We start from the raw sequence: 26,058 nt of genomic DNA, 5'->3' as shown, positions 1-26,058 counted from the left end.
CAAAGGCTTTTGTGACAGTTACTCCTCAGCCTGTCCATTCCTTACAGCAAACACACTCATTTCGACTCCTCCCTGCCTCTTGGCAAACGTGTTTGAAGATCTTGATTAAGTACTAAAGTTAGGAACCCAGATAACGAAGACAGGAGAGTTGATTCTGTATCTTAACTTGGCTGTTCATTAATTGCATGTCTTTCAATAAACTACTTAACCTATGTTTCTGTGTATTCATTCATAAGTGAAGAAGAACAGTATATATATATATATATATATATATATATATATATATATATATTCCATAGGCAGCCACAGGATGGGCTTACAAGAGTATTGATATTATAAAAGCACCCACTAGATACCTAATAAAACAAAAATCACTTCTCAGGGTAGCAAACTCCTGAATATTTTGTGATAGTTGTGTAAAGCTTCACTACGAAGGCGGAGTTTTATTTTTTTATTTTTTTATTTTTTTTTGGTTTTTCGAGACAGGGTTTCTCTGTGGCTTTGGAGCCTGTCCTGGAACTAGCTCTTGTAGACCAGGCTGGTCTCGAACTCACAGAGATCCGCCTACCTCTGCCTCCCAAGTGCTGGGATTAAAGGCGTGCGCCACCACCGCCCAGCGAAGGCGGAGTTTTAAAAACAATCAAACATAAAGCCAAAGTTTAAGAAAAAACGGATCCATGCAAATTCATGCTAAATCATTCTGTATGTGGCCTAGGGTTTGGCTGTGACTTTTTAAGACACAATTTTGCTCCATTTACTTATTTGGCGCATGTATGTGCTTGTCCATGCTACGGTGCACATTTGGATGTCAGAGGACAATCCACGGAAGTCAGTTCTCCCATTCCATCGTCTGGGTCCCAGGAATCAAACTCAGGTAACAGGGGCCGTTACCCAGGGAACCTCTCCTGTATCCAGCTGTGACTTTTACAGTCTTAGTTTTTGAGAATTTAAGTTCCTATGGTAAATAGCTACCTGAACCCGTCTCCCTGCCTCAGCTTTCTTCCCATTTGCCAATGTCTTCCTATGAAGCAAGCGTAACGTTTTCCCAGTGCTACCAAACCCTCCATTTTATCCCTCCAGTTTAAACGTCTTTGGATCTCATACAAAGTCACCCTAATCCTCCCAACCCGGTCCCCAGCTTCATCTCTCAAAACTCACCGTGAAACCTGACCCAGCCAGTCACATCTCGGAGGCTTTCTGTTCGCCATGCCCTTGGCCTGCAACACCTACTTGTTATTTGCTGGGGCCGCAAGGATAAAATACCACGGACTGCGCAGGTTAACTAACAAATTTATCTTCTCTTAGTTCGGGGAGCCGGAAGTCCAAAACTCAGGTACTGGAGGGTTTGGTTTCTCCCAAGGCCTCTCTTCTTGGCCTTGATAATGTTATAGGCTCCTTCCTATGCAAGTGTATCTTTTTTGTGTCCGGTCCTTTTTTTTTTTTTTTTTCTTGTAAGCATACCTGTCAGACTGCATAGAATTCCCTTTTACGGTCTCATTTCAACTTAATCTCCTCAAAAGCCCTACACAAATATAGTTACATTCTGGGGCAACAAGGGTTAAGTAGGGCTCCCAGATAAAAATCCTGAGAGGATGTAATTGAGCCCATTACAGTTGCTACCCCTTTTCTCTGCCCACGCTAACGCCCATCTGTTTTTCCAAGACTGGCCCAAACCTTTCCCTCCCGGCTGATGCAGCGCCCTGTGCTCCCAGTCTCTGGATACTGCTATCGTGTTGCTCAAGACACTAACATAACTCCCCCTCTCTTCTCCATATACATGCGGATATAACAAGGAGAATTATATCCTGATAACCAGGACAGTGATACACAAAATATTTAAGAAAGACTTGATGAGAAGTAAAGAGAAGAACATGGACCCTGAAGTAAAAGATATATATATAGGTTCAAATCCTGACTCCATTGTTTCCCCCACGAAGATACAAAAGTCTTAATGTTGAATCTCCATTCTAAATAAAGTAGTCGTAACAATGACACTGGAGTTAAATAAAACTCCTCAGCCATGGTTTTGTTACACAGTTAAGAGCTTTGATGTTGAAACAAAGGTTTGACCATGGTTGGTATGACAGCCACTTCTACCGTTCAGTGATTAAATGACTTTGGGTTTTATTTAATATTCTTCTGCTTTAGCTGTCTATTTGTTAAGAGCCAAAACCCCGACGGTGCTATTGTGGCAATAATTAGGTAAAGATTCAGTGGGGGTATGCAGCAAGTGCATTATTTTGTTTCCTATTATTGCTATTGCAAGAACACTGCAGGTCTGAACAGATATGACGGACATCCAATGCGACTGTCGCTTCAAGGTCTCAGGTTTCTTTCCAGCTAAATATAGTAACTTAATGAGGTTCAAAAACTGGTCCAGGGACAGCAAGGTGGGCGAGAGATAAAGGCGCATGTCACCAAGACTAACAACCTGAGTCTGATCCCCAGGACCCACACAGTAGAAAGAGAAAACCGAATCCCTATAAGTTGTCCTCTGACCTCCACATGCATGAAGGCTCCCAGGCACACAGTCACAGCAACAAACACACAAATACAATTTTAAAAACTAGATGGGCACGGTAGCGCACAGCTTTAATCTCAGCACTCAGAGAGGCAGAGGCAGGCTGATCTCTGTGAGTTCCAGGCCAGCCGGGGCTACAGAGTGAATCACTGTAGAAAGAAAGAAGAGAGAGAGAGAGAAGAAAGAGGGAGGGAAGGAGGGAGGGAGGGAAGAAAAGAAAGAAAGAAAGAAAGAAAGCAAGAAAGAAAGAAAGAAACAAACAAACAAAAACAAAACAAAACAACCACAACAAACTCAAAACAAAAAAGGGAACTGGACAGATGATATAAGCGAGATGTGGCTGAGAAAAACAGCACGAACTGCAATGCTACCGTCTTACATCTCTCCTGTTGGCTTTAACTTATTTGGGGCAAGGAAATAAAAAAAAAAAAAAGGCAAGTTTTCCTAGTCTCTGTGACTATGATGTTACGCATTCATAGTGAACCATAAAACCCAACCGCTGGAAAAGACCTTTGTGGTACATGTCCGATCCTATCATTTTTTTTTCTTTACATAAGTACATCCAGGAGGATTTGGAATGAGCTCTTCATGTCTTAATGAGCAGTTCTGGGAGGGGCGAAACGAGCTGACAGAGTGTACAATTTGTTCAGAGTACTAAAGTAGGGGTTATGGGTTTATCCCTGTCCAAGGTATGATGGAACTCGTACTAGCAAACAATGTGAAAAATTCTTTTCAACCACCAGTATAAAAGATACCTGATTCATAACTTTGAAGCGGATCAAGTCAATATATTTAAATCTTCACCTGTTACGTCAAGTTTTCTGAGCTTCACATTATTGGCTTAAGTGGTTACGTGAACCATGCAACAGACAACACTGAAATGGTGTCTCGTGGGTTTCAAGTATTCAGATGCTGGTTGTTCCATCGCACAAATAAGAACATGTAAGACTTAAAACACCGTCTTTCACATAGCTATGTTACGGGAGGGTTAAATGTCTGAGACTTGTTGGATACTACTTAGTTTTAAAAATAGAAAGCTGGATAGTTGCTGGGATGATAAAGTGCTTTGAATTTTGCCCTTCCTACCACCAAGCGTCCTTCAGAATTTGTTTCCCAGAATTTGGTCCACCATCACTAATAGGCTATTTGGAGATCACTGTAGCTCAGACTTTCGATAGAACAGCAAAGGGTTGAAGGCCACAAAAAATTTTACTGAGGTAGAGCAAGAACTCTGAGTCCAGTTCATTCTGTTCCGTGGTCCATGTAAGCTAGGTGAATTTCCAAAGAAAAATTACCATCTTTCCTGATGTAGAAAAATGTGCAAAAGCAGGTCATCGATTTCACTACCGTAATTGTGATTTTTATTTTTAAAGTGGGACGCAAAAGTTTTGGCAATGATAAGGACACCTGCCATTCTTATCGCTTCGACCTAAGTCTACCTTTTCTTTTTTTCCTTTTAAAAGACATGTGACGTTTGGCTCCAAATCAATTGCAAAGCAAAGCCCAACACAGAAAGCTCTTTCTACTGTCCTCTCCTCCCGTTTACACCACAGATGGCCACCGAGAGCTTAAGGTTTACCGTCCAGACACTAAAGCCTCTCATCCTAAAACGGCAGAGCTCCAGATGGGAGCTGTCTGGCAGAGGATGGGAAGCTGCCCATCTTCAGAGGTGCTGATGGGGGAGAATCCGGAGGCTAGACCCCAGCGCCCATCACTCTGCACCGATCCTTAGAAAACATCCCTTTCCCATCTCGGGACGTGGAACTCCCACAAGTGACCTCTGGGGACCGGAGGGACCCAGAGCAGAAAGGGAGAAGTTGACAAGGGCAAGTCCGAGTCGCGCGCGGGAGGTTACTCACGGCAATGGCCCGGCGTCCTCGCTCCTCCGCTCACACTCGCTGAGGAGGAAGAAGCCCCTAATGCTGCCACAGCCTGAAAGCTGAAGCCGAAGCTGCCGCCGCCGCAGCTACCACAGCCCGGGCGTGGCAGGAGACTGGCGGGCGGCTTCACCTCATCACTTGGCGACCTTGGATCTGCAGTGACGCCGGGTCGATGGCAGCACCCACCCAGTTAGGGAAGCTCGGGGACCCACTTTCCCAGCAGCCTTCGGGGCCCCGGCGCACGGCCCGCTGGGAATTGTAGTTTCCTTTCAGTCCCGCCTACAGCACGGAGGCTCCACCTCCCCACCGAGCTGGAAGGTGGAGGCGCGGCGGGGCGGAGCCGCGGGCCCCGACCCCGTTGGGGTGGGGCGGATCCCGTCCCGGCCGGTTGCCCCGGGCTGGGACTGAGGTCCAGGCCAACGGGCCTTGTCGCGATCGTGCTGCGCTTCTGCGCCCTGAGGCCCGCGCTGGGAGCGGGCCTAGCATTCTTGCCTAGTTCGTCCTCGAGACAGGTTCCGGGGTTTGCACGCGTTGCAGCCCCTCAGCGCCCGCCGCCTGGAGCCGCTGGCCTTGGTCGCAGCCGGGGTAATGAGGGAAGGCGGGCGGGCGGGGGACGGTGCAGGGATCCCCAGGGGTGGAGGACGGGACAGGGTGCACAGCTCGGTAGGTGCACAGCGGAAACCTGCGAGGCCCGAGCTGGGCAAGCAGTGGCCGCAGTCACAGCGCCCCGGGGTCGTGGTGCCCGGGTGTCCAGCGGCGGTGCAGGGTGCAGGAGCCCAGCCGATTCTCACCTTTGGTGGTGCACGCAGGCCTGGCGACTTCCCAACCCCAAGACACCCTCGGGCCCCAGCCCCGTCTGCTCGGAGACTTCGAAGGGACCTTTTCCAAAATTAAATGCCCAGGCGTCGTTTTTGTCTTCAGTATTTACATGTGGTGGTGTGTTTCCCCATCATGGGTTTGTTTGTGTCGAATATCTTTCCTCCACACTTGATCACGATTTGTGACAGTACCTACACGGCACGGTGTTTGGCACTCTGTAAATATTTGTTGAAACCCTGAGTCATGATACTAACTTTGGAAGATTCTACTGAGCTAGCTGTGTGCATTGCTTTAATCTTTGTTAAATTTCAAGATCACCTTGAAAATGACCATAATTTTGAAGCTTCACAAAGAGAGTTGGCAGGGTTTTGTTGTTGTTGTCGTTAACATTTCCTGAAACAGTAGACCATTGAATACCTAGATTAACTCAAAATCAAGTCCTGTAAATACATAGGCCCTTTGGGGTCCTTAACATTTCAAATGAGAGGTTATTGATATACATGTCTATATTATGAAACAAATTAGATTATTTATAAAGCTTTATTGTAATAGCTTTTTAGGTACAACTGCATTTAGGAATACAGGCTTCTTAAATTTATATACATATACATACATACTCATATATATTAAAGACAGGATCGCACTGTGTAGGTAGCCCTGGCTGACCTAGAACTCACAAGGATCTGCCTGCTTGTGTCTCTGCCTCTTGAATGCTGGAATTAAAAGCATGATCCATTAAGCCTCAGCAAGCTCCCCCCACTTTTTAAAATTTTCTTTCTTTTTCTTTTTTAGCATTTAAAAATCATAGTGTTTAGTGAAAGCTAACAGTAAATCTTTCATTCAGTTCCTTTGTCAGGTACAACCGCTGTCTCGACCTCAAAATGTCTTGTAAAATTAACTGTTAGTAGTGTGGTCTATCCAAGGCGGAAACATCTGAAATTAAACCACCCCACAGAAGCAATTCTTTGGTTAGCAACAGTCCTAGAAGATTGTGACCTGAATCTCCCCTCCCCCAATTGTTTTATTGTTTAAAGCAACCAACTCAGTCACAACTTGCTGATCCTGAGTGAAAAGGAGGGGCAGAATCATGCTAACCACAAAATGAAGTTAAGCACAGCGTCTTTCTGCCTCAGGTAAAGCCAGCAGCTAAAGGGTAGGGGGCACTGTGTGGATTCCTAGTGGGGTCTTCAGTGCTCAGCGCTGTCTGGCCCACAGTGCCTAAGCCTGTGGCATGAATACAAACTTCCCTTGTGTGGTTTCTTTCATTATTTCGATATCTTCTTAAAATAGATTAATAAAAGTGAGCTTTTACTGTCTCACAAGGAAAATATTTTTCACAGTTATTCAGATACTTTTTCTTAACTTGTTGCACTTGTTTTTTGTTTATTTGTTTTTGTTTTTTGCTTTCTTTTTTTTTTTTTTTTGAGACTGTTTCTCCAGGTAGCCTTGGTTGTACTGGAACTAGCTTTGTAGCTCAGACTGGCCTCCAGTTCAGAGATCCGCCTGCTACTGCCTCCTGAGTGCTGGGATTAAAGGCAAGCACGGTGCACAGAGTGAGTTCATGGCCAGCCTGGTCTATAAGAGCTAGTTCCGGGTCAAACTCCAAAGCTACAGAGAAAATAAACACACACACACACACACACACAAACAAAAAGCAATGTATACATTTATTGATCTCAGGCATACTGGAGGGTAGGCTATACAGGAATTGCTTCCTTTAAACTGTTTCCTGCCCATCATAAATTGACAATAATGCTTGCCTGAGGAAAAAATAATCTTAAATTTTCTCCTCCTTCTTCCACTTTCTCTACTTTTGGCTTATAGTGGATACCCTGCGAAAATCTACTTCTTCCCTCAGCAGTAAAATTGGATAATATTTTTATAACACTTATGGTCTATAAAACCTTCCTTTTCTCATTTTTCTTAGCTATTTGTAGATACCTTGATCAAATATGGTATTTAACTAAAATGAGATGATGAAACCCAGTTTCAAGAGATGATGTTTAGGAAGGAACAACCACTACACATACTGCCCTCGCTATCTGAGAAGACCCAGAAGATCGTGGTGGTGGTCTTGTAGTTCCTTGAATCTGAAGACGTTAGCATGCTAAAATCCCGACTCTTGTTGAAAACGGACAGGAGCTGTTTGCATGATAATATACATAATAGAATGTCTGTCAACACATTCTAAGTTGAATACAGTTGAGAATTAAAAATCAAGGTTAAAAGAGTCAACCTATGAAAAATGTCATTTTTTACGTGAAAACTAAGAAGTCTCTTTTTGAACATGTGGCAGCAAGAACTAATTCATTTTGAGCCCAATATGAGTCCTGCTTTGGATTTGTGACTTTTAGGCCCCAGTGAGGTAGAAGGCAGTTGATTGGTCAGCGTTCTTTAGAGAATCTCAAAGTTTGCGTGTAAACGGAATCACAAAAGATCCTGAGGATTTGTTTGTAAGTGACCCCACTTATATAAGGAGGGTCCGAAATTGCTTCTCTATGTTGCATTTCTATTTATACAGGGCAGAAAAGGATAGGAGAGATGCAGTATCTTCAGGCTTTGGAGATAGTAAGAAGCTCTCTTTAGCTTTCTGCCTTTTGGGAGCCACGTCAGTGCTTACTAAAGACAGCTCAAGGGTGTCACTAGCTTAAGCAGCTGATAAGTTACGTCATCTAGTTTTTCGAGAAGTGTATGTAAGTCTAAACAATTGTGCTTTTGTTTTTATAGTAGGATATCTCGGCACCTTGAAGATAAAGCAGAACTCTTCTTTGAAATAGATGGAATTTTGTCACTTTCTGTGAACTAAAGCGATTCAATGTCTCTTTTGGTAAGTTTTGTTATAATTTTATACCAGCGGAGTAGTTAGATGGAGAACAAAGGACAGTCATTCAGGTTTAAGCTCTGGGATGTTTTGATCTGAATGATGTGTGGCCTTGAGGATGACGTAAACTCTCAATAATAAATTTTGTCTTTTTCAAAAAGAGTTTCTCCTATAGTTTCTTTTTAAATATGCTCATTATTACAATTCTTTTTCCCAAACTGAATTTTTCTCATATATTTTTCTTAAAGTCTAGTTTTTGTTTGTTTGTTTTTGTTTTTTCAAGACAAGGTTTCTCTGTAGCTTTGGTGCCTGTCCTGGAACTAGCTCTTGTAGACCAGGCTGGCTTCAAACTCACAGAGATACACCTGCCTCTGCCTCCCGAGTGCTGGGATTAAAGGCATGCACCACCACCGCCTGGCTTAGAGTCTAGTCTTATCTCATAAACTATACATTATTTTTTAAAACTTCAAAGGATCCCTTTTATAAATTTCTATGTGTCCCAAGGCAGGTAAGACAGGTAAGATAGCATTTAAAATAAACCTTTGACTTAATCAGATAAAAAAAAATCGAATCGTTGCATCACATAAAGTACAGATGGAATTTATTGTTTGTGTATTAGATACATGACATCTGTTTTCGATTAAGTAGCTTGGGGACTTTCTGTCATATACAATATAGTATTTGAAAAGGGGTTTGATATTAAGACAGTGATCCTGCTCTTTAAAATTGTGGGGCTTAGCAGGACGGGCAGCAACTTCCTCATTTGTGTTTGCTCGTTGTTGCCAAAGATTAGGGCAAGTGTTCAGACTCATGCCTGCAGTCCTACCCTTCTAACCCGGCTGTGAGATAGGAAGTCAGGAGACTATAGTTACTCTGTGTAGAAAAGATACATTTGCTTTAAATGTGTGTATCTGGAAAGTACATGCTTTCGTTCTTTTTTTATTTTTTTTATCTTTTAAAGATTTTATTTATTACATATACAATACAGCCTCCATGTCAGAAGAGGGCACTATATCTCATTATAGATGGTTGTGAGCCAACATGTGGTTGCTGGGAATTGAACTCAGGACCTCTGGAAGAGCAGTCAGTGTCCTTAACCTCTGAGCCATCTCCCCAGCCCCCTACATGCTTCCTTCTTTAAAGCAGGGTCAGCAGATACTTTGTAACAGGCCAGGAGATGTTATGACTCTTCAGCTCTGGCAGCTCCAAAGCAGCCGTGGGCAGTGCTGGAAGCTGAAAACTAAAACCACCGAAACCCTGAACACATACCGACCATCCTTCGTTGACCCCTGTGCTGAAGGGATTTTAGGATTTATAGTTTTACATCATTTTGCCAGTGAGGAAAGATAGGTGATGCCCTTTTCATCAGTTCCTTTATCTGAGTGATGAAGACTCTGAAATCCGGAGCGCTAAATTCAATGTAAAATAATTAGTAGATTGGCCTAGCTGGAAAATACTAGTTTGATTGTTGAGAAGTTTTGGTATATTCTAAAAAAAAATGGAATTTGATTTCTTTGAAGGAACTGACAGCCCGGTGTTGGCAGAAGGGGGTGGACTCTGAGGCTCACTTGTTGCTGTCTCTCAGTGCTCATACATGTGAGGGTTGATGAGGTGCTTGAAATCACTTATTATGAAAGTCTCATAGAATGTGCTTATACTTTCCTTTGGGCTTTTTCCTTCCTAAATAGGTCAGTATCATTCCACTAATTGTTGATGGAACAGACAACATGTAAATACTGTATTTCGTTATAGGTAATAGCTGATAGTAGAACCGTGTGTTGATATTCAGGGAGCTGTAAATTTTGGTAATAGAAGCAAGTCTCTTAAGTTGAACATGTTTGCCACCTTAAGAAATAGAATTGGGCTGGGCGGTGGTGGTGCACACCTTTAATCCCAGCACTCGGGAGGCAGAGGCGGATGGATCTCTGTGAGTTCGAGGCCAGCCTGGTCTACAAGAGCTAGGACAGGCTCCAAAAGCTACAGAGAAACCCTGTCTCCGAAAAAAAGAAAAGAAAAGAAATAGAATTGGTTACAAATATATTCAATGTGTTTATTATTAAATAAATGATTCCTACATTCAAGAAAATGAGGAAAAAATGAAAATATTGACTACAGCAGAATAATTTTTAGCTAAATATTCAGCTGATAATCTTAAGCCAGATATTCAGGAAAGCTAAGACGAGCAGTTAAACTAGATCATAACCTCAAGTGAAGGCAAGGAGCGGAGATGGCATTAAACACAAGTATAGAGAATGATGCCAGCCTTCTGTGCACCCGGTTCCTCTCTGCCCCCTTCCATGACCACCTCCACCTGGGCTTCCAGCCCTGATACCAGGTCTTGTTGTATATGCAAGCCAGTGCCATGTGTGTGCCTTGCTTTTCGCTCACCTAATGCCTCTCTGACTTCCAGGATTGTTTCTGTGCTTCACGAACCCGAGTTGAATCTCTCAGACCTGAAAAACAGTCTGAAACCAGTGTCCATCAGTACTTGGTAAGCACATGGTGGAGCACAGTTACGTCCCTCCTGTGCCTTCTGCAATGCTCCTCATCCCGACAGCTCTGCTTTTCACCGTTTCTTCTTCTCCCTGCTTGCCTCCTGGAGTCTGTAACTGACCTCTTAACCCGCCCTCTCTGGGCAGGGTCATCTATCCCTGGGGTTTCCGTGGCGGGTATTCTGAGAGGACCACGGTGATCACCAGTCTGTCTCTTTCCTGTGCCCTGGGATTATCTACAGAATATATCCAGTTAGATTTTCCCCCACCCCAGGGTTTCTACTGATTTGAGTGAAACTTTAATCTTCTTCCAAATCTCCCAGCCCCGTGTCTTGCTTTGTTAATGAAAGCCTGACTCTTAGTCATGCTTCCTCTTCACGCTTGCTGCACCCGCCCCTCAAGAGCAGGAGCACAGCTACTCACTTCTGTCCACCTGGCCTCCTGGGTAGAGAGTCACTGCCTGTCGTCTGTGCACACAGGCAGCCTCTCCCGCAGTACTCACGCCAGCCCCCAGCACTGGCCCAACACGTCTGTTTATACCACCTTAGCATGATATAGAGACTCTCGATGGTATGGTATAGGACCAGTGTTTGAGTTTCCTCCTGGGTATATTCTCTCTGCTTGAAATACCATGGTTCCTGCCTTCCCTTGAAACTTCATCTCGTCCATCGAGAGTTGGTTCAGATTGCATATCTGTAAACTCTTTCTTCTCCCTTAGATTCTTTTTATTTCATAAAGTAGTTATTACTGCGTGGCCTTACAGGGACCGGGGTCTGTGTCTCTTCAACCATGATGTGACCCCATGTGAGGGGCATCCTGTCTCACCCATCTTTGTCTCTCTGAAGCAGCAGCTGGCATATTAATATTTAAAGGGACACACACTGGTGATGTGTGTCTGAAATCCTGCTCACTCCTTAATTTACGTAACAGTTTTTTTTTTAAAGATTTATTTATTTTTATTATGTATACAACATTCTGCCTCGATGTATGCCCGCACGCCTGAGGAGGGCGCCAAATCTCAGCACAGATGGTTGTGAGCCACCATGTGGTCGCTGGGAATTGAACTCAGGACCTCTGGAAGAGCAGCCAGTGCTCTTAACCTCTGAGCCATCTCTCCAGCCCCTACGTAACAGTTTTTGCTAGACAATGAAACCTGCTGTGAAAAGTTTGTTACAGCATAAGGTAATTCCAGTTATTTTTGCTTATAATTTTTCTCAGGACTGACGCTAACCATTGTTATTTTTTTAGTCACCATCCTGTTCTCAAGGTGTAGTAGGAGGGTGATTTCTAACCCCCCCTACCCTTCAGATGGAGGGAGCTCTGTCCCGCGACTTCTTTCTATGCCGTTATGAGACCCAAAACTGGAAATTTCCATGCTGGTATCCTTTAGACCTCTGTATTTTAAGTTAGACAAAAACCCTCAGTAAGGGAAACGGAGGTGTAATTTGAAGTCTCACGTGGAAAGACAAAGTGGAGAGGTTCTGTAATGTAAACTGACCCCGGCTGAAAACTGGTCCTAGGGACTGGGAAAGGCGTCCTGGGCCCTCCCCGAGTCTCAGCTGAAGGACACTATCAAATGTTTCCTGTTGGTGGCTTGTCTTTTTTTGTCAGCCTGGATAAAATTTTAGATTGAAAACATACAAATCCAAGTACTTTGACACCTGACATTTGCCTCCCATTATAAACTATAAAACTTCTAATTATGACTTTGTTTTCCGTGACTTCCCTTACGCCTAATGATACTAAGGATACGTTCATCTAAACAGCGTGGCTAATAAGAATACACCCTAGGTGTACTGACTAAATCCAGTTTCTGACTCTGAGATAAAGAACAGACCTCGCTACATGGTTTAAAAACCAAACCAGTGTACCGTCTCTGTTAATTCCACCTACTGGGAATAAGACCATTACCACAGTTTAAATCCAAATTTGAAGCAAGCTTTAATTAAATACTGGCTAGGTGGCTGGGCTCTGGCCAAGTCCACACCCAGTTTCCTGGGAAATGACCTTGAATCAAGGTTTGTAGCGGCTTAAGTATTTTTCCAGCAGATCCAATCTGAGGCAAGCAAACATCCTGATGTACCTCCAGAGTATATCCAATCAGGAGCAAGCATACATCCTGACAGGTTTCCTGCCTGTGAACCTCCGGCCCACTGGTGACCAAGCATATCAATGCAGATGGGCCAGACAGACTTGTTCAGGGAAGTGAAAACCTGTGGCTTGTTATCTTCCTGACCAACAGCCTCCAGAGTCTCAGGAACTATCTGCCGTGAGCAAGAGGCTTGCCAACCAGAGGCATTTTGTTTCATGGCACTCTTAGGCTTACAATGTAACTTTGGCTCTCGATTCTGAAACTCACTCTGTAGACCAGGCTGGCCTCTAACTCACCTGCCTCTGCCTCCTGAGTGGCAGGATTCAAGGCGTGCACCACCACCGCCACCCAGCTCAGATTTTTCTTCTTAAATTAGGCCTTTTGCATCTTCAGGAAGTCATTAAAGAGCCTTCTAGGGTAAAGATGGTTGTGGCTTGAATATGAAGTACCCTGGTAGGCTCACGTGTTTGAACACTTGGCCATTAATTGGCGGTACTGGTCGCAACCTTTAGGAGGTAGAGCTCTAAGGACGAAATACATCACTGGGGGTGAACCTTGAGGTTTTACAGCCTGATCTCACTTCCTGCTCCCCCTCTGCATCCTGACCTCTGATGCAATATGGTGAGCCGGGGTCCTGCCTCTGCGGCCCTGCTTTTGCTGCTATCCCTTTGGAGCTATAAGCCAAATAAAACCCTCTCTTCCCCAGTTTGCTTTCGTATTTTATCACGGCAGCAGATGAACCAGGACAGGGAACCTGCCGCGGTTTTGACCCTCAGTTCTCTGGTCATTGCATCACTAAGAGAAGTTAGTTTAGTTTGAGATGGTTCAGTCTCTGCGAACCATGCTGTTTCTTGTGACCGCCATGACTTTTTCCCCAGGATTCCAACTTTTAATTTGACCTCAGTTTCTTCTGGACAAATGCATCAAACTTGCTACTTTGCAGTGTTCTACTTTTTGAAAGTTGGGTCTGTTGCCAGGTATGGTGTCTCATGTCTGTACTCCTAACACTTGAAAGATGAGACGAGGGTTGCCACAGGTTCAAGGCCAGCCTAGGCTAGGGAGTGAGGCCTTTCCTAGGGAGAAAAGGAAGGAAGGAAAGGCAAAGTAAGAGATAGAAAAAAGGATGAGGGCCGTAAGTACAGTTGCTCTTGGGTGAGCGCTTGGTGGTTCAGTACATGCTCACACTGAACAGAGGTTGGTGTGGAAGGAATCGAAGTTCACCGTCAGTTCGGGCCACAGAGGTAGACCCTGTCTCAAAAACCACCCCAGCTTTTGCATGCTTGCTTGTAACATTTGTACTCAGTCTTGCTTTAAGAAGACTGTTTCCCCTGATGCAGTAGATGGAAGGAATTAGAGGCAGCTGATTTCAGCCTATCATGCAGAAACATAACATTTTTCTTTAAAAAAAAATATTTTATGTGTGTGGGTGTTTAGTCTGTATGTATGTCTGTGTACAACATTAATGAAGCGCCCACAGATGATAGAGCCTTGGATCTCCTGGAACTGGAGTTACGGACAGTAGTGAGCTGCCGTGTGTGGTGTGTGTGTGTGTGTGTGTGTGTGTGTGCGTGCTGGGAATCGAACTCGGGGCCTCTAGTTCTAGCCAATGCCCTTAACCACTGAGACGTTATGAAAACAAACCTTGGTGCTTTGTGTCTCCAGCCTTCCTAACAGACCTACGGATTGTTAGCACTTCAAATTGTAAGTGACTGTTACACCGCCTTCCCTCTCTGGTGTGTTCCCTTCACGCCTGTCTATCCGAGTGCTTCCTGTCCTAAGTTGACTTATGGTGGCACCCCACCCTCACACGGGGCTTATTTTCACTCATGAATTAGAATTTCTCTTCCACTGTGATTCTTCCTGGATACCATCCACCTCTAGGAGTTAGCACGATTCCTAACACTTAGTAATGCCCTTTCCCCTCCTCGCCTCTCTGGGGGCTGTAACAAGATTCCTGACACGTGCTAGTTCCTGTGAAGGCTTCCAAGTGTCCTCTGGCGTCCCGGTGTCCTTTAGGGGATCCTCCTTGCTAGCGTATTATACCAGCGGGTTAGGCCTCTTCTTTCTGCTTTGTGTGTGATATTTCACTGACCCTATATTTAGATGCAAACTTGACTCTGACTCCAAAGCACTCTGTGAGACCTCTTTGCTGCGGGCACCTTCTGTCAGGAGGCCTGTACCCTGAGCTCCCATCTCCTTGGGCTTCCTTCTCCTTTTGACCTTGCTCTTCCTTCATTTTGTCACGTGAAGGACTTCTTCTGCTAACATACGGTGGTGTGGAACTTGTTCTTGACTGTTGACACAGAGCACAAACCTCAGACTGAAGGCAAGAAGGCAAGCCTGGACTATCCCCCCCAACCCCGTCCTTGCAAGTCCTCCCTTATGCTTTATAGTTGTCATCCGCTCTTGGGCCCATCTAGAAGTTTTGCAGGAAATTGAGGTGAAAAGTATCTCTTGCTGTTTATAAATCTGCTTTTCCTGCCTCTCCCTATTCAGACTGAAATCTCTTTGACGTCAGTTAGCGAGTGATAAATTCCTTCTAGATCTTTAAACAACTTATCCCAGTACCTTCCTGATGACTGTCAATATTTCCTACTGGGATAGCGAGACCAAACTGGGAGACTAATGATGTTTATCCTGTTTTATTTTCATCCTGAAAAAATGCAGGTCGATGAGCCAGCCGCTTCCTGGTCACCTCCATCCGCCAGAGCCAGTGAAGCGATACGCTCCACCGATGCTTCTCACTACGAACTGCAGGTGGAAATAGGTAATGATGTGGGGCTCACGGCACAAAGATTGCTTTGTGGGCGTCTCTTTCTTTACTGTCGCCTACAGCGTAAACTAGATTTTAACCGGTCTCTTAGGTGAATCTAATGCATTTTATCTAAAAATAATCTCATATTCTAGTTTTACCTTTCCACTGAAGTACATTTAGAAAAAAAAAAGATGATATTAGATAATCTAAGTACTTACTTGTCTCATTTTTTTAAAGAAAGCTTCTAGTTTTATGTGTTTAAATTTTTACAGGGTAGAAGTGTAAACCAAGTAATATAAGTCTTTTCAGTCATGACCCAAATTACTTACTAATTTATATGTTATATAATTTATATATTCTATAATCTTATATAATTCATATTTGAATCCAAATTTTCAGTTGTACAAATCGTTCTTATTTAAGTACAGAACAAAACCAGTTCCTTTTTATAGGTTTAAATTCGTGAAACATTTGCTCCGAACATTCCGGAGTATTTATTAACCTCTAAAATCTGGTGGCCGTGTTGGGTGTGAGGATACACGAAAGCTCTATGACTTGAGGTCCATCCTCTCTGGCAGGTGAATACATTGAATGCTGCTTTTTCATTCACTGGAGTGCTTTGGAGTACAGCTATATTAAAGGAACCTGTCTGTTAAAGGGAGATACCTATCCCAAGCTTTGGGGATTGATTTATAATGACTTGGAGTACAGCTCTATTACAGGAACCTGTCTGTTAAAGGGAGATACCCATCCCAAGCTTTGGGGATTGATTTATAATGACTTGCATCTTTTCATATAGTGATTATTTCCCTAATGTAGAGGATGGAAACCACTGAACTAATTTTAGTTCATCACCTAGAAGCAGAGCAGGAAAGACAGAGCATCAAACTGGCATCTCTGGGAGTCAAGAATAATGGCAGAAAGGGGCTGACTTCTTAAGGGGGCCAGGGCTTTTATCTTATCTTATCTTTTATTTTATTTTATTTTAAATACAACCACAGAGAACAATCCTGGCTGTATTAGGAAGTTTTAATCGATATTGCTAACTCACAGAATTGTTGGCCAGAAGAAAAGGCTTAGAGGAGAAACCAAAAGAAGCCGTGTAACTAGAATCAAAGCTGAGGACCAGAAGCAGCCTTGGCAGTACTTTGCCACATGCTCAGGTCTTCCTGCCCTGATTCTGGGCCCTGCTGAGTAAACTCTTTGGAGGAAGGCTTGTTTCCCTGTGATCGGGTGAAACTTGAGACATGAGGAAAAGATTAGGCAGTTTATGGACTGACACCTTATAGGCTCTGAGGAGTGAATGAGCCAAGACATCACAGTGCTCGTGCGTTGTTTATAAGGTGCAGAAGTAGTCGGACCACATTAGGAAACAATCTGGCAACTCACAAGTTCAAATTCGTATTTACTGCATACTCTGGCATCTCATACGCAGGTATTTGCCAAAACAAAAGGAAGATTTCTCTTTTTTTTTTTTGGTTTTTCGAGACAGGGTTTCTCTGTGGTTTTGGAGCCTGTCCTGGAACTAGCTCTTGTAGACCAGACTGGTCTCGAACTTACAGAGATCCGCCTGCCTCTGCCTCCCAAGTGCTGGGATTAAAGGCGTGCGCCACCACCGCCCGGCTGGAAGATTTCTCTTAAGGACCTGTGTAGGAAGGCTGGGGAAACTTTATTTATGGTCACCAGAAACCAAGGAACTCAACTAATACCCTTCACCCATGACTGCATAAAAATCCCTGTGATAAAACTGTACAGTACATTTTTACTGAGCAGCAGGGGAAATCAGATACATGGAAGGTGGGTGAATCTCAGAAGCATCGTGCATGAAAGGCTCCATCTTTTGGGGACCTTCTGTGTGGCAAACCGCAGGCAGATCAGTACTTGCCAGAGACTGTAAGTAGAGGCTGGAGATTGCTGAATGGCATTCCATTGTTTCCTGTTATGACAAATACTGTAGGTACACAGTGGTATGGTATGGCTTTCATGTGTCTTTTTCTAGCTTAAACATCTTTTCATACGCCTATTTTTTTTACTGAATTGTTTACTGTCTTATAGAATTATGACAGTTCTTTATATTTTCTGGATGAAAATCTTATCAGATATAGACATTGCTAATATTTTCAATGGCTTATCATTTTCTTCATTTTTATCTTTGTATTTTACAAAATATATTCATATATATTTTATATATTCATTTAAAAATAAATATATTATTTTTACATATGTATTTTTTTACATACACATACACTGCTTCCTGGTAAGACTTTTTTCAGTTCCCAAGTAAAATTTTAATGATGATAAAAGTGAACACAGAGCAAGTGACTAGAGCCCGAACTTCTTACTGACACCCCGACCTTCGTCCAGGTTTGTCGGGCATTCTGATGCACTGACCTTACTGTGTGTGTGTGTGGAATGTCTTCCTCCAAGCTCCCAGGGTGCCTTTCCATTGCCTGCTCCATAACCTCCTTTAAGACAGGAGTCTGAGCCCCTCCGAGCCAGTAGAAGGAAAGCGTGAGACTTGAGAACATATGGCATGCGACCCTTTGTGCAAAACCTGTCCAATAAGTCACATAACTCCTTTAGTTATCCCAAAGACGTTTCCTTAAGACGGGTGACTAGAAAATCAAGGAGGGAACTCAAGTTGACTGGACGGGAAGGTAACAATGATAGAAGGAAAAGAATGTTTAATTTTTGACATAGGAGGAGTTGGGGGGCTAAATATGACCAAGACACACTTCTGAAATCCCCAAAGAATTAATAAAAAATATTATTTAAAAAAGTTGAGGGGCTGGAGAGATGGCTCAGAGGTTAAGAGCACTGACTGCTCTTCCTGAGGTCCTGAGTTCAATTCCCAGCAACCACATGGTGGCTCACAGCCATCTGTAATGAGATCTGGTGCCCTCTTCTGGCCTGCAAGCATACATGGAAGGAATGTTGTATACATAATAAATAAAAAAAAAAAAAGTTGAGGGGCACAGTGTGTTGAAGTAAGGGTCATGTCTGGATTACGATATCAGTAGGCAGTTTGAGCTGTGGGGATCGAAGCCTATGCTTTGCCATGGAAGACCTCTGACAGCCAGACTGTGCTGCCCAGAGATGGAGGGTCCCACCTTCCCCAGCTTACAGGGTAGCTGGGAATGGCCCTGGTTGTCATGTTGGTGAATCTGGTGTTTAAGTTCTAGGCTGTCACTATGGTGCTGAGAAGTCTGAGCCTTTTCGTTTGCTTAGTGTATTTTGAAGAGCAGATGGTTTTAAATTTTGCTGCACTGCACAGCATCGACGTTTTTTCTGCTTTGATTGTTACCATGGGCTTTGTGTCTGATTCCAGGAAGAGGATTTGACAACCTGACCTCTGTTCACCTTGCACGGCACACTCCTACAGGAACACTGGTCACTGTAAAAATCACCAACCTGGAAAACTGCACCGAGGAACGCCTGAAAGCTTTACAGGTAACGATGTAAAGGCAGGAAGTGTTGACTAAAATGTCTGTTTGTGGAGGCTGCATCTGTTTGAAATTTTATCCCCTGACTGATAGTTCTCTTGGGAAAGTAGATTTAATAAAAGCATGCAGTTACCAGATTGGGTAGAATACGTGGAAGCGAGATGCATTACCTGATAGATCAAATATATTCGAACTTTAGTAGATACTGTGAATTCCTTCAAGGGAATGACATACTTGGTGTTATGCAGGAGACTGTCAGCACCCTCAGCCAGTCCAGTGACAAATGCCATACCATAAAACAGAGAGACACGAAGACACGGGAGTTTGTCTTCTATCATTTAAGCAAAATCAACCTCAGAATTGATCAATTTTAATAGGATCACATTGCAGCATATAAAATTATTTTCCTTTTTTCTAATAGTTTTTCATGCAAAGGGGGAAATTTTTTATGTTGCTGTCATCTCAATTTTTAAAATATTGATATGGTGATAAGGAGATGCCTTAACACGTAAGGCTGCTTATTCCAAGCCTCATGGCCTGAGTTTGATCCTTGGAGCTCACATGATGGAGAGAGAAGACTGACCTGCAGGATGTCCTCTTGCCTCCAACTGTGCACTGTGTTATGTGCATGCCTTCCCAATCAATCAATCAATAAATGTGAAAACACTTATATGTGCAGATAGATAGACACATACATACATATACATTCATACATACAATAGAAAAAAAAGGACAGGAGAAGCTATACTAGACTATTTACAGGGAGTCTCTCCATAGTGTGGTGTTAGCAGTGACTTCCCCGTCCTCATTTCTGTGTTTTAAACATTCCTACAACAAAAACGTAAGTCTTTAGATATATTCTCTTTGGAGGCAGACTAAGTTCACATTCCTCTTTCACGGTGTGTTCTGGACAGGTTTTCTAACGTTTTAAAAGCACCTTATAAAGCACAAATCAGTGTTAACATAATTTTTGGAGCAGCTGTGAAATTTAGAAGCAAAGGCCGCCCTGCCCCCTGGAGTGTTAGCCGCAATCACCGCTACCGTGAAGAAAGGTGACTTTTCAATGTCTTCTCTCCTGTTGTTTATCCCAGAGAGCGCTGGTTCTGTCTCACTTTTTCCAGCACCCCAATATCACAACGTACTGGACAGTGTTCACCGTGGGCAGCTGGCTTTGGGTGGTTTCTCCATTTATGGCTTATGGTAAGGAGATGGTTTTAAATAAAACAACTGATTTTTTAACCTGGATGCTATCGTAAAAAAACGAGTGGTGTCTTGTATCTGTCTACTGCTTTTAATTTATAAATTTAGTGACCAATTCTATATTTCATAATATATATTCGTAATATATAAAATATTTGTATTTTTTAGTTTTAAAATAGAACGGGTGTGGTGATCCGCGAAACCACCGTTGACTCGCAGAGTTCCACGCCTTGGCACACACTGCCCCTCCTTCAGTGTTCTCTCCTTTCTTAGTAGAGAAGAGCTCTTGTTTTGCCAGCAGAAGTAATTTCCCCACCCAAACGCCCTATCCTTGTTTCTGCTTCACTGTACCGTGGACATCCATGACGTCACTATACCGCAAACATCCATGATGTCACTGTATTGTGAACACCCATGACGTCACTGTACCGTAGATATCCATGATGTCACTGTATTATGAACACCCATGACGTCACTGTGCCGTGAACATCCATGATGTCACTGTACTGTGAACACCCATGATATCACTGTAAAGTGAACACCTATGACGTCACTGTGCCGTGAACATCCATGTGTGGCCGGCTCTCTTACTTGTGCCTCTTGGAGAAGGTAATCATTTATGCTTCCTGTTTTGATATCCTGAGGTGCTTAGATGACACCTTGTTCATTAAGTGTGCTGAACTCGTGAGGAAATGGATTCCAGAGCTTTGGTCACTAGAATAGCCCTTGTGAATTACTTCTAGGTTTAAAATACGAAGTACAGTACACATTTTTATTCAGAAATACTGAAAAATGTTCTCTTACCTTTCAAAAAGTCACTCTTGTATGTGGGGTGTGTGTGGGAGAGACTATGGTTGGTTGAAACCCAGAACCTTGAGCCGGGTGGACAAATGCTCTACCTCTGAGTTATGTTCCCAGCCTCTCCTCCAAAAACAAACAAACACCACACAAAACCACGGGAAGGAGCAAGGGGGAGTGGGATTAAAAAAGAAGATTAAATATTTCAAGCCAGACTTGGTGGCACAGAATTATAAGCTATTGGGGAACTGAGACCAGAGGATCACAAGTCAAGGCCGACCCTGAGCTGCAGAGTAAGTTCAAGGCCAACCTCAGCAACTTAGATGGGATCCTACCTTAAAAACCCAAAGATGTATAGAGGGCTAGGAATGTAGCGCAGTGGCGATGTGTTTGCCCAGCATGCGTGAGGTCCTAGATCCAAGCCCCAGACCACATTGTGGTGGTGGTGATGTTAATTCGTGAAGGATATGTTTGCCTGGGAAAATGTCTGGACTTGGAAGGCAGCACCTCTGTGCTTGTCTCCGCATGACAGAAAAGCGTATCTAGAACATTCCCAGCTTCCGCCTGAATGTCAGGGCTTTCTTCCAGGCTCGGCAAGTCAGCTCCTGAAGACCTACTTCCCTGAAGGGATGAGCGAGGCCTTAATAAGGAACATTCTCTTTGGAGCAGTGCGGGGGCTGAGCTACCTGCACCAGAGCAGCTGTATCCACAGGTACTGGCTGGTTCACATCCACACCTGAGCTTGAGGTCATCAGGGAGAGCAGCTGAGCGTTAGGAAAAGGAGGGGTAACGCTGGTGCCCACCTCATGCCTGTTCACACTGTAGTAGCGTGCTGGTGTGCTTGTTTTAGTGGGAGGCAGGGGCGCCAAAAACTCACATGCCCAGATTATGAGCTGGGATTTTGTTGTTCTTTTTGGGGAAACAATGAACTTCTTCCCCTGCTTTCCAGCTAATGTCACGTTTCCGTGAATTATAACAGCCCTTCCCCATCTGACTGGTCTCAGACCTGAAGAGCACGTACCAAACACCAGCTCCCCTGTGCCCTTCTGGACCCGTTTCTCATCAGAGACTAATTTTGGGTAGACGTGCTTGCCGTAGTTTCCAGCTCCATAACGTTGGGTGCTGTGCCGCTTGCTCCTCAGTGGCGGTGTTCTGGCTGAGGATTCTAGACAGACTGGATTCAAATTGAGATTTGCTTCACCTCACTGGATTATTGGCTGTGCCGCTGTTAGTGTCCAAAGTTAGTGCTTTAGGTGGAAAAATAAGGCGTGGACTATAGACAGTTAAAGGAACTTTAATGTGACGTATATCTAAAAATGACATTATCCCATAGATGCTTCTCTTGTATTTCAGTTAACCCTAAATAATAATGGTATGCTTCAGTGCACCCTAAAATAGCAAAATTCATGATTCATCTTCATTTCTTAAAGAAGTCTCCCAGTTCCAAGCTTGTAGCTTGTGATCCCCCCCCCACCCCCCGTTCCCGAACTGTGTACTTACCTGAAGGAGCTTCTTGACTTCTTGGAAATGTCATGTATTTTACGGGCACACTGTCCACTGCCGTTTTATCCAGGGTGTTTGCTTCCCGAGGGAACGTAGGGATGTGTTCTCGCCAGACTTTTGTTCACTTTGCATGGGCCAGGTTCCTAGTACTTAGGACTGTTTCTTTTTGTTCTAGGAGTTTTAAAGCCAGCCATATCCTCATTTCTGGTGATGGCCTGGTGACCCTCTCTGGCCTGTCCCACCTGCATAGTTTGGTTAAGCACGGACAGAGGCATAGGGCTGTGTTTGATTTCCCACAGTTCAGCACGTCAGTGCAGCCGTGGCTGAGCCCAGAGCTACTGAGACAGGTCAGGTGTGGCTGTGGCATCGGGTTGTCTGTGCGTCTCACGTGTCTTTGAGTTTGACTAGGGGACGGCTGTGTCCTTGTTTTTTGGTGAACGGCTGCCACGAGACCTTTTCTCTTTTCGAGACTGTGTTAGGGATCTTAAATTGTGAGAGCATCTGTTAGGCGGACCTTGATTTTGTGCTGGGGGGGCTCCTCCGTTGTCACCGTCCTTTGTCAAGAGGACACCGGTAGGCCCCTCTTCTCTATCCGTGCTAAGGCCTTCGTATTGTGTTCACAGGATTTACATGGATATGACGTGAAGTCAGACATTTACAGTGTTGGGATCACAGCGTGTGAACTTGCCAGTGGGCAGGTACCTTTCCAGGACATGCACAGGACTCAGGTAATGGAACTCCCTGAACTTTGCTTTGACGGCTTCCTTGGGTCCTGATGACTGCCGTTGAACATTTCGTTGTAGACTGTAGAGACTGACTGTCATTTTTATCTAAATGTTTCCCCTAGAAAGCATTTGAGCGTGTTCCCCTTCCTCCTAGATGCTGTTACAGAAACTGAAAGGCCCTCCGTATAGCCCGCGGGACATCGATGGCTTTCCGCAGTCGGACTCCAGAATGAGAAATTCCCAGTCCGGGGTAGACTCTGGGATCGGAGAGAGCGTGCTGGTCTCAACCGGAACTCACACAGTCAACAGTGACCGGCTCCACACGCCAGCCACGAAAACGTTCTCTGCGGCCTTCTTTAGCCTGGTGCAGCTGTGCTTACAACAAGACCCCGAGAAAAGGTGACCTTGGTCATCTATAAACAGCACAAAACGTGTGTTTTATATCTTAGGGTGGTTTTGTGGTATACCCTTCCCATAGAAGTCACATCTTTTCATCAAGCACTTAGCCTAGAGACGATCAGTGCTAAGAACATGGGCGGAGTTCAAAATCACAGGCGTTGGGCATTGTTTGTAGCCACACTGTACCCAGTCACGCTGCCTTCAGTCGGTGGTTCTTAGCATGTCCATGTAAGGCACTGTTGCTATTGCGCTTATATACATAGGCTTGTAAACGCTGATGCGCTCCCATTAGCATTTTAGAAAGAAGATACAGACTCTTACCTTTTTTAGAACCTTCATCCTGGCAGGTTCCTTACAAATAGTTTGCGTATAGTAAAAGTTGAGTATGGGTTAATATAAAGGTATTTCCAGAATTATTTCTTCTGTCAGTCAAGGCTGTTGCTAAGAATTACTGCTAATCTATGTCCTTTTCTGTCTAACTTTTTAACATTGAGTTTGTCAGTTCTAAGCCTCATTTCTAATGTAATTATATACACGGGAAAAAATCTATGTTCTAATATTAGGTTTTATTTTCTAATAACTCTTTCAAAAATTTCAGGCCATCAGCAAGCAGTTTGTTGTCCCATGTATTCTTCAAGCAGGTGAGCTGATCTATTGTCCAGGTCTTAAATACTTTTAAAAATTATTTTTAAAAGCCATTTTTTGTTGACTTTATAGAGTTTTGCTAATAACGTTCCTATACAATAGTTAAAGCAAGAAAACATTTTAGTAGTTTAACTTATTTTATTGTTCATGTGTGTTAACTTGGGTGTCATGTTCCTGCATGGGGCGGGTCGGAGGACAGCACTTCTACCATGGGGATCCATGTGGACCTTGGGTCTTTAGGTGTCGTGGCAGATGCCTTTAGCATCTTTGCCCACTGAGCCATCTGCTGGCCCTAATAGTAGAATATCTGAAAGATTCTTATTCTTCAAAACCAGAAGAGTAAAAGCAGCATATCATATTACAAATTCCATATTTCCATCAACTGAAAACTGGTGTCTTTTGACTTACCTACAAATGATGACAGGGCAGAATAATTCTGATTAAAAATTAGTTTATTTAGCTTTTAAGTCTCCCTGTTTTCTGATTATCAGAATTGGAGGCATTTAAAGGGAAAATATTTTTGAAGTTTTATAATTTCTTTAAGAGCTATTTGTTGCTAATAAAATCCGTGCTGAGTCTGTGCCCACATCACTATCTTAAGTTTCTTTAACAGATGAAGGAAGAAAGCCAGGACTCCATCCTCTCGTTGCTTCCTCCTGCTTACAACAGGCCGTCCTTGGCGCCACGGCCAGCGTCACCGTGGAGTGAGCTGGACTGTGAGTTTCCCGATGACAGAGACCCAGACTGGGAATTCTAGGGTCGCCACCTCATGTCCTCTATACTTGACAGCTGCTCCTTGCTGCTCCTGTCCTGTCTTGCTGGGGACAATGCCAGATCTATACTTGAAAACACCGTTGGTGCACTGGAGACTCGCCCTGTTCACGTGGCACACCCATCACCTCTGCTCAGATGGGAGCGCCTTCACGGTCCTTCACGATGGCAGCGTCAGAATCACAACCAGCTGCACTTAGTGTCATCCGTCTCTTCCTCTCTCTAATCTGTGACTGGAACTTTCTGGATCTTGGTGTGATTTTTGAGCCAGCTAGGTTTCTTCTACATTTTGCTGTCCTCTGGGGAATGAGCCCTTCCTCCAAGGACAGTGCTTCCAAAGCATCTTTTCTTCAGACTCTCTAGCCTTTTTTTTTTCTTTTTTTTTTGAGAAGGGAAACTATTGTGCTGTCCCTGTTACATATGGTGACATCAAACTGAGCCTGGCTCCCATTAAATAATCCACTTGAAACATAAAGAGAAGACGCTGTCTGCATTTTAAATGGGGGGGGAGGGGGGCTAACGTGAAATATGAAGAGAAGACGCCGTCTGCATTTTAAACGGGGAGCTAACATGCCACTTTTCTACCTGTGTAAATTATAGATTCCGAATTCATGCACCCTGTGGGAGCTCAATAAAGATTTATTAGACCGAACGTATCTTTTATATTCTGTGTGACTTAACAAAGCTAGAACACAGATTCTAATTTGGTTTGCCAAGAGAAGGTCTTTTTTCCAAACTTGAGTTATGTAACCTGATAAAGTGTAGGCAATCTTGAGGAGATATAGAGACAGAGGGTGTTCTGGTCCTTCATGATTATTCCTGTAGTGGGGTAAACCGTGCGGTTGTTTGTGGCCTGGCCTCATTAGCAGGAGCTGTTGTGTGTCAATCACTCTCCTGCTGCTGCGATAGAATACCGTGATCAAAAGTGGTGTAAGGAAGAGCTGCAGAGGGCTAGCTGTCCACCATGACAGGCATGCAGGCAGCAGGAGCGGAAAGAGACCTCATTTCAGCTCCACACACAGGAAGAACTAGTGACCTGGAAGTGGGGCAAGTGTGTAAACTCTGAGAGCACCCCTAGTCACATACTTCCTTGAGCGAGGCTCTGAGTCCTAAAAGTTCATTAACCTCCCGGTAGCATCACCGACCCCAGCTAACGGTTCAGATACATGAGCCTGTGGGGTATATTTTCACCCC

At 43.9% G+C, this 26,058-nt stretch overlaps 2 protein-coding genes across 3 annotated transcripts in view; one reads left to right on the top strand and one right to left on the bottom strand.

Moving 5' to 3' along the window:
- Positions 1-4,621, bottom strand: part of Trak2 (trafficking kinesin protein 2) — a 56,259-nt gene extending 51,638 nt beyond the window's left edge. Inside the window, exon 1 of the mRNA XM_057758449.1 lies at positions 4,381-4,621. The gene's annotated coding sequence lies outside the window, so the exon portion shown is untranslated. The remainder of the gene's footprint in view (positions 1-4,380) is intronic.
- A 102-nt stretch (positions 4,622-4,723) lies between these two features.
- On the top strand, positions 4,724-25,508 carry Stradb (STE20 related adaptor beta). Of its 2 annotated transcripts, none has more exons than XM_057758799.1 (12): positions 4,724-4,986; positions 7,951-8,047; positions 10,452-10,532; positions 15,293-15,392; positions 18,709-18,830; positions 19,915-20,023; positions 21,410-21,533; positions 22,500-22,671; positions 22,948-23,052; positions 23,204-23,448; positions 24,047-24,089; positions 24,707-25,508. In XM_057758799.1, the coding sequence occupies exons 2-12, from the start codon at positions 8,036-8,038 to the stop codon at positions 24,848-24,850; spliced, it is 1,257 nt and encodes a 418-aa protein (XP_057614782.1). In that variant the 5' UTR covers positions 4,724-4,986; positions 7,951-8,035; the 3' UTR covers positions 24,851-25,508. The 2 variants fall into 2 exon arrangements, with proteins under 2 accessions (XP_057614782.1, XP_057614781.1); XM_057758798.1 differs by having other exon boundaries at positions 7,948-8,047.
- Positions 25,509-26,058: the final 550 nt, after the last annotated feature.

The sequence above is a fragment of the Chionomys nivalis genome, chromosome 26, assembly GCF_950005125.1.
Source record: "Chionomys nivalis chromosome 26, mChiNiv1.1, whole genome shotgun sequence".
Lineage (NCBI taxonomy): Eukaryota > Metazoa > Chordata > Mammalia > Rodentia > Cricetidae > Chionomys > Chionomys nivalis.
Note: the sequence above shows the minus strand (reverse complement) of the source record. Positions and strands in the feature narration are given on the sequence as shown.

Bases quoted from the DNA above. Each gene is read 5' to 3' on its own strand.
- Stradb (XM_057758799.1), top strand. The intron at 15,393-18,708 runs GTAATGATGTGG...GTCTGATTCCAG, and splicing joins CGAACTGCAGGTGGAAATAG to GAAGAGGATTTGACAACCTG. The intron at 23,449-24,046 runs GTGACCTTGGTC...CAAAAATTTCAG, and splicing joins CAACAAGACCCCGAGAAAAG to GCCATCAGCAAGCAGTTTGT.